The 7,832-nt window shown below is 33.9% G+C and overlaps 2 protein-coding genes across 4 annotated transcripts in view; one reads left to right on the top strand and one right to left on the bottom strand.

Annotated features, from left to right (window-relative positions):
- LOC126855782 (deformed epidermal autoregulatory factor 1) overlaps positions 1-2,206 on the bottom strand; it is a 3,149-nt gene extending 943 nt beyond the window's left edge. The window contains exons 1-4 of the mRNA XM_050603724.1: positions 1,919-2,206; positions 755-1,246; positions 206-670; positions 1-115 (exon numbers count right to left, since the gene is read on the bottom strand). The exon at positions 1-115 is cut by the window's left edge and continues 943 nt beyond it. Of these exons, the coding sequence (XP_050459681.1) occupies positions 1-115; positions 206-670; positions 755-1,246; positions 1,919-2,185 (1,339 nt within the window). The 5' untranslated portion in view covers positions 2,186-2,206. The remainder of the gene's footprint in view (positions 116-205; positions 671-754; positions 1,247-1,918) is intronic.
- On the top strand, positions 2,207-7,547 carry LOC126855779 (uncharacterized). 3 transcript variants are annotated; one of them, XM_050603719.1, is made up of 9 exons: positions 2,207-2,529; positions 3,225-3,282; positions 4,596-4,741; positions 4,830-4,982; positions 5,129-5,264; positions 5,436-5,563; positions 5,674-5,964; positions 6,335-6,589; positions 7,230-7,547. In XM_050603719.1, coding segments are annotated over exons 2-9 (1,233 nt in total). In that variant the 5' UTR covers positions 2,207-2,529; positions 3,225-3,280; the 3' UTR covers positions 7,352-7,547. The 3 variants fall into 3 exon arrangements, with proteins under 3 accessions (XP_050459676.1, XP_050459675.1, XP_050459674.1); XM_050603718.1 differs by lacking the exon at positions 3,225-3,282; XM_050603717.1 differs by lacking the exons at positions 2,207-2,529; positions 3,225-3,282 and having other exon boundaries at positions 4,290-4,741.
- The last annotated feature ends 285 nt before the right edge of the window (positions 7,548-7,832 follow it).

Genomic DNA, 7,832 nt, shown 5'->3' with positions numbered 1-7,832 from the left:
TCACACATTCCATCTGATGACTTGCCCAATCCTTACGTTGACAAAATGTAGAACAATATGGCGTTCGTCTACATAGGGAACATTCTGCGAATGCTTCTCGATTGCAGTTGGCACACTAAAATTCATTATTATTATTATTATTATTTTCTTTCTCTTTTCATCATGAAAATAGAAAATAAAATATCTTTTCCTGTATTTTTTTTACCTTTTTATTATGTGCATCGGATGCTGGTTGTAGTCCAACAGTTTCGATAACATCCGTCCGTCCACCGAGTTGTGCGACCAGTGCCTGCTCTCTTCTCTGCTGTCTGTTTATTTCCTTCACTTCTTCCAAAGTACGTCTAAATTCGTAAGCTAATTTTATCATTTTATTTGACAATTCATCGAATTTCTTAAAAATGTCGTCGCCTTGACCATTCTCCGTTTGATGTGCATTTTGCACGACAGAATCCTGTTCCTGAGATTGTTGTACAACCAGCCCACCATCTGTGGAAACAAATTGTGGCCAGACCTCTTTGTCAGGCACAACGACCTCGTCGCCGCTTTCGTCATTATTGCTGCCATCTCGTGAATTTTCAATTTTATGTTTACGCAAGGGAGCATCTCCGTCAGATGGATCCCTAGTTCTCCTCCGACGCTTATACGGAGTAAACAATCGCACCGGTCCTGTCTAAACAGATTGATAATGTTGTGTAATTGGAACTTGAGTTTCTTTCAAACAGGAAATTTTAAAACAAATATTTTATTTACTTACCGCGCTGTCATCATCGCAACACGCTGCGCAAGTACAGGAAGTGGCATGCGGTTTTAAGATTTGTTCGTCGATGAGGGTTTGCAAACTTCTTCCACCAAATCGAATACTTCGTTTCCAGTCTTTGCTAGACGCCCTTCCACAGAGAGCCTCGAATTCACTAGGCGTATACCACTCTGAGCCAACTTTGATACAACGACCTCTGCCGCCAGAGCCGAATCTACTCTTATGCAATTCTGCATTTGTGTTCTTACATCTGACAGGTAAAACCGCTAAATTTGCAGATTCAGACCAACTGTATATTGGCTGAGAATTGGGTGTGGATACATGTATCTGTTCCGATTCTGTTTCATCCGCACTATTTTGAATCACTATGTGGGTTGCCTTCAGCTCACCATTCCAACGTAAAGGATCCGAGTCTTTATCATGACGCGAGTCACAGATGAAACCATTATCAACGCATAGCATTTGTTTGAATTGTCCTGAACCTGGCAGCTGCGCAAATAATGAATATAATTTATATATTATATTTACTTACACATACACACACACACACACACACACACACAAACACACACACACACATATCATATACACATAGATACAATATATATTGTATGTTTTTACATGTTTTTATATTTTAGAGAAATTTGATTAATGTTTATAATAGAAATGCTATATGATTGCCAGAGGTGCACTACATTTGTAAACATAAGAAACTAGATGTTCGCATTGATTTTGAATCGATTTGTGCTACAATATCAGTCTGGATCGATTTTGTGCTATCTTTGAGCTATATATCAGATTTGCGTTTTATTTAGATTGGGAATTGCGTAATATCTCAAAGCTGTCTCGTGATTTAGGAAAAAAAATAAAGACAGAAAAAAAGTAAATAAATAAAAAGAATAAAAATTGGTAACATAAATTGAACGAAAATCGTAATGTATCGAGCGCCAAGCTCGTTGTTGATGAAACAGCACGTGTTATCAGATTGTCATCGCGTTGAACAGGCGCACTCGTACGCATCATATGAGCATCATCGCGGATAAAATAACACATAAGAAAAATAATAGTCCTCTCTTATATATACTTTATCGTAAAATTGCCACAATACTCGGTGCGTCTCTCCACGTCCACGGCGTGTTAATCTGGATTTTACGGGTATACCTGTAGCTGATCTGAGGTGATGACGTTGAAGGTCGCGCCATGAGTCGAATTGGATACGCCGATGATGGAACCTACAGGTAAAGAAACCGGCACACCAACTCCGGGAACGCCCGGTACGCCCGGCACCGAAGTAACACTCGCCGTGACCGCGACGGGATGTGCCTCGTGCTCACTCGTCAGCGCGGTCGCCTCCTCGGTCTCGCTCGTCAACGGTTCGGACATGTCCGGTAGCACGGCGACACTTTCCGATGTTTGGCTCTCCTCCATTTCGGCTGTTCTCGCCTCGCCTCGCCTCGCCGCGCCTTCGTCTCCTCGCCTCTTCGCCACCGTCGTTCTCTACGATCGTACCGATGGAGCCTGATGTAGGGTAGCAGATAGCTCACTCAAGCCCAAGCCCACCAAATGAAACCCACTCAAACTTCAAGCCCACATTACATATTTGTCTGCCATTTGCCGTCTGCCGTCTGCCGTTCGCAATCGCAATTCGTTCGGAATCGTTGGCACAATAGCGTCGGCGCAGGCGGTCCGGTCGCACAGCGCTCCAACCACCAACCACGATGTCTAATTTATCCAATCTAGAATGAAAGGATGACAAAAATCTTTTCATCTAGGTTGTAATCTCTGCATGCTTTTAGCGACAATTTTCCGTACTTTATTTACTCATACACATATAATATCTATAATCTCATCTGTAGGTTGCATTGTGCTTAATAAGTTTTTAATTATTTTTATTATTATGAACTTTTAAATTGCTGTATATTGTGCTGTGTATATATATATATATATATATATATATATATATATATATATATACACGCACACATAATCAAAAGATAAGATGTGTGTGTGTGTGTGTGTGTGTGTGGTGTGCGTGCGTGCGTGCGCGCGTGTGCGTGTGTGTGTGTGTGTGTGTGTGTGTGTGCGTGTGTGCGTGTGCGTGTGTGTGTGTGTGTGTGTGTGTGCGTGTATGTATGTATATATATATATATATATATATATATATATATATATATATATATATATATATATATATATGAATATACGTATATGTAATATATTATTCATATCATAGAGTATATACGTCTATGCACATACATGTGTGTGTATATTTAATCATAAATTTACTTTTCGAAATTATGTAGTAATTAAATTGTGTGAAAAATTAATATGTAACTTTAAATATTTATATATTTTTTATCAAGCAGAATATATATTTTATCCTTTTATGTATGTAAAAATCGTAGCAGTTTTATATTATGCGCGCAGCGGACAATAATTTGATTACAATAATTACATATAATTTTAGATATTGTACGTGCACGACATAAATTGCATTGCCGATGAATAACCAAAAAGCTGAGCATGTGAGTACCAAAAGGAAATATTGCAATATGTGTAATATGTTACATGTTTATATTTATCTTCTACACGTACACACACACACACACACACACACACACAAATGTCAAGAAAATTATTTCTCGATTTGAAAATTGTAACAATATCAATTGAGTCGAAACAATTGTTATAAAATTTAATACAATAATTTCAATGCAAAGTATTTCCTCTTCAAGAAATATCATTATATTTTTGATATCTATCGGTCTAATATCGCGTAATAGGTTTATCTTTCCTATAAATGAGTAATTGTCTATGAAGCTATGATTAAATTAAAGAAATCAATACAATTACAAAATTCTCATTGATAGAGATAATATTTACCTATCTATGTCGCTATAAGCACTCTCAAAATTTACTTTAACAATTGTGGAATAAAAAATTTTCTTTCTCTTTTTATTCTTTTTCTCTCTTCCTCTTTGTTTCTTTCCTTCATCTTTTTTTGCTTCTCTTCTTCTTTTCTCTCCCATTCTGTTTCTCTTTTTCTTCTTCATATGATAAAAAAAAAAAATTAAATTAAATTAAAAAAATAAGCAAATATAATAGTTGAAAAATTTATTATATTATATTTGAATTATTTCCATTAAAAATTTCTTTATAAAAATATATTTTTTATATAAACATTTATATTATCTTATCTCGTAATTATAATTATGCTATATGCACATGATGTCGAAATAATATATAAAAAACTTTGCTCATAAAGCTCGTACTTTAACGTGTCTCTTACTCAACGTAGCGATTATAATCGCACATTTTGAGGTGACGAGAAAGTACAGCACTTATCTCGATTCATGACAGAAGACAAATACAATGCTTGTTATTCCGGGCATCAATTAAATTTCTCGACTTTCCCTTGAAATTTTTATGTGGATTAAGCTTAACTCTCATTGTCAGTCGTTACAATTTACTGCATGGTATGCAGACCGTGTAAACAGTGTTTGGGTATATTAGACTTGACACCTTGGATCTATAATAGATAGTTGACATGTTCCGTACAAGAAACTAAACAGTCGGTCTTTGAAAATTGTAATATTTTGACTTGAAAAAGAAATTTATATAGAATTTTATAAGAAAAATTTAATAAAAAAACGATAGTTTTCCTTACAATATAACGATATAACGTAGTGTTTAAATTTTTCAACATCGCCTTTCTCTCAACATATCAAGCTTCAAAACAAATTAAGCTTCCTAAAATGATCAGAAATCGGTCGTTAATCACGTTTTTCATATGCTGCATCATGTTTAATATTTACGTGAATGCTTGGGATTACGGCAGGCATAGGATTTCGAATAGAAGATGGTTGTGGCAGAAAAATGATAATAGTGCTACCACTTCAATTCAAGAAACGGCGGCGAAACGTAAATGGGAATTGCCGAAACTTTACAACAATAATTGGACACATATCGCCAGAGAGAAAAGACGTAAGTGACGTACTGTAGAGTAAATACTCGACAGTATATACTTGACGTAAAGGAAAGATATATTATGGGATTATTGCTCACCCAATAGTCTTCTCGCTGTTCACATTGGTGAAGTTCGACAATAGCATTTGCGGTGGATTAAATGGAGAGAACGGCACATGCGTCGCGGCGGCGGAATGCATGCAACGTGGTGGTACCTCCAGCGGTGTCTGTGCAAATGGTTATGGAGTGTGTTGCATAGGTAAATTTATAAATAAATAAATTCGACTTTTCTTATGTTGATCAGTTTTCACATTGAACACTTCTTAGAGATCACAGACACATTAGACATTTTTATGATATAAAAAAAATATTTCAACTTATCTTTTTATTCTTTACTTTTGACAGTCACTGTGTCTTGTGGTGGATTGACTGCTGACAACAATACATACTTTGTCAATCCAAATTATCCGTCTACTTTTGACGGTATGGAATCATGTCAAGTGACACTAGTAAAGTCGCATCCAGATGTATGCCAATATCGGTATAGTTTTTAAGAATATACATATGTATAGGGCGCTTAATAATAATTTTTCTAGTTTTTAAGGAATTTATAATTATTTAAAAGAACACATACACAAACATATATTCGGAGTGTAAAAGTTTTAAAGAAAAGAGAGCTTGGCTTCTTATTTGATCTTACTTTTTATTGCAGATTAGACTTTGAACAATTTAATATTAGGGGGCCGGAAACGACGAATAATGTCTGCACTTACGATCAATTTATCGTTTCTGGTGGCAATCCAGTACCAACGATATGCGGTAACAATAACGGAAATCATAGTAAGTATTTTGAGAAAAAAGAAAAGTAAGTATATTATTACTTACTTTATCTTTTTATTGTTAATATTGTTATCAAATTTTTGATTTACAAGCGTAAGTACTCTTTATAGTGTACATAGATACGGGTGTCGGACAAACTAATCCGGTAACTTTGACTTTTGTCACGAGTGGCAGTTCATTTCCACGATCATGGAAGGTTCGCATCTCGCAGATACAATGCAGTACGATATACCGAGCCGAAGAGGGTTGTCTCCAGTATTTCACAGGAGTTTCTGGTCAAGTAAAATCCTTTAATTACGATCCGATGACCGGATTGCAGTTGTCGAATCAAGATTACAGTATATGCATCAGAATGGAGAGAAACTTTTGCGGAATTCAATACATGGCGTGTACTGACGACGGTACAAAAGAAAAATACTCATATCTAATAATAATGTACATATATATAATACATGAAGAAAAAAATACAAAAAGTATATAGATATACAAATGTATATATTAAAAAGATATCAGTAAAATCTCAAAAATTATGATCTTAAGAAAATTTTTTTTAGATGTAACGTGAAATTTTAAAACAATTTTTTCTTCAAATATATTTTCTTCAATGATTGCAAAAATAAACATGTAATATATATATATATATATATATATATATATACGGTCTTGCGACAAAGAAAGAGAGAGAGAGAGAGAGAGAGAGAGATCCTGCACACATACACACATACACAATATTGATAATGCTATCTAATGCTATGTGTGATTTATTTACAGCTCAAGGGATGATGTCTACCACGGCAGGCGCAGCGGGTCAAATAATGCGTAACAATGCATTTACGCTGACTGGAAATACACAAAACACGCAAATAGTATCAATGACAGGAGCATCTTGTTTGACCGATTGGTTATCGATACCGTGCGCTATCAATTTGGGCCGGATGCCCATGATGCCGTCGATATGCGCTGATCGATTATGTGGCGGTACCTTCAATTCGGAACCTCAGAATCTGAATTCATCATCTGTTATTAGTAAGTTTTGGATTAGATATCTGTATTATTATTCTAGTATACGTGGAATCTTAGTATATGGAATATTATACATTTTTCTTAAAATTTTTAAACATATAAATCGTGCAGTCTCGCGTTTCGTGTAGTATATATTATACGTATTCTCAAGACAGACTAAAAATAATAAAATTTTTTTATTATTTTTTATTATTTTTATTTTTTTAATATTTTGTGTATTATTTTATATATAACAATGAAAAAAATATAAATTTATTTGCAATGAAAAGTTATGAACACTCTTAAAGTTATATATATCATATTTTTCATTATTATATTTAAAATAAAATATTAAGAGGATGATAAATGATTTGTCTCATTATTCTGTACATAAAAACATCACGTTAAGATTATTGAAAACTAAATATTTTATAAAGTATCTTATTTTTTATATCGAAATATGTCAGATTATGATACAAAATAATTCAAAAAATATTTAATAAAAAAAATACTTTATTATAGTATTTTGAGAAGATTTCAAAAAGATCTATCCCACTCCTCCTCCAGATATTTCAGGGGTCCGGAATTTTTTCTTTATCTTGTATTATATATCCTATATTCTTTATCATCAGTTTCTATATAGTTTTTTCAATTACTCTTTTAGGTACTGTAAAGCCGTTCCGATTAATTTTTCACACGGACAGTACCGAGGCACCAGGCGATATTGGAAATAAAGGTTTCTGCCTTAATTATGTGCAACAGCCATGTACAACAAAATTAAAATAAGGATCATGATAAAATTGAAGGACTGAAACACAAGTTTGCGGAATATCAATTTTTATTTTAAAATTTGTAACACATTTTTTTGTAGCTGTGTTGATTTATGAAGAATTAGCTTAAATAAGAAAAAAGAACTTGATAGCTTAATTCTTAGTTTTATGTAAAGAAGTGACGTCATAAATCAACAAAAATACACACACACACACACACACACTATATGTGTGTGTGTGTGTGTGTGTGTGTGTGTGTGTGTGTGTGTGTGTGTACACGTGCGCGCGCGCACACACACACACATACGTATTTCTCTTCACACGAATATATCTTTTTTAATGCGTAAATGTTAAATTTATTATAACGTACACATTCTTGTAGATTAAACAACAATCCTGTAGAAGAAAAAAAAAATACATCTTTTAAATTTTTAATAGATATTCTGTTTTTATGTAGAATCTTTTTCCCCATATAATAAAATATACAATGTTAAAAA

The sequence above is a fragment of the Cataglyphis hispanica genome, chromosome 17 (genome assembly GCF_021464435.1).
Source record: "Cataglyphis hispanica isolate Lineage 1 chromosome 17, ULB_Chis1_1.0, whole genome shotgun sequence".
NCBI lineage: Eukaryota > Metazoa > Arthropoda > Insecta > Hymenoptera > Formicidae > Cataglyphis > Cataglyphis hispanica.
This window is presented reverse-complemented; position numbering and strand designations above follow the sequence as displayed.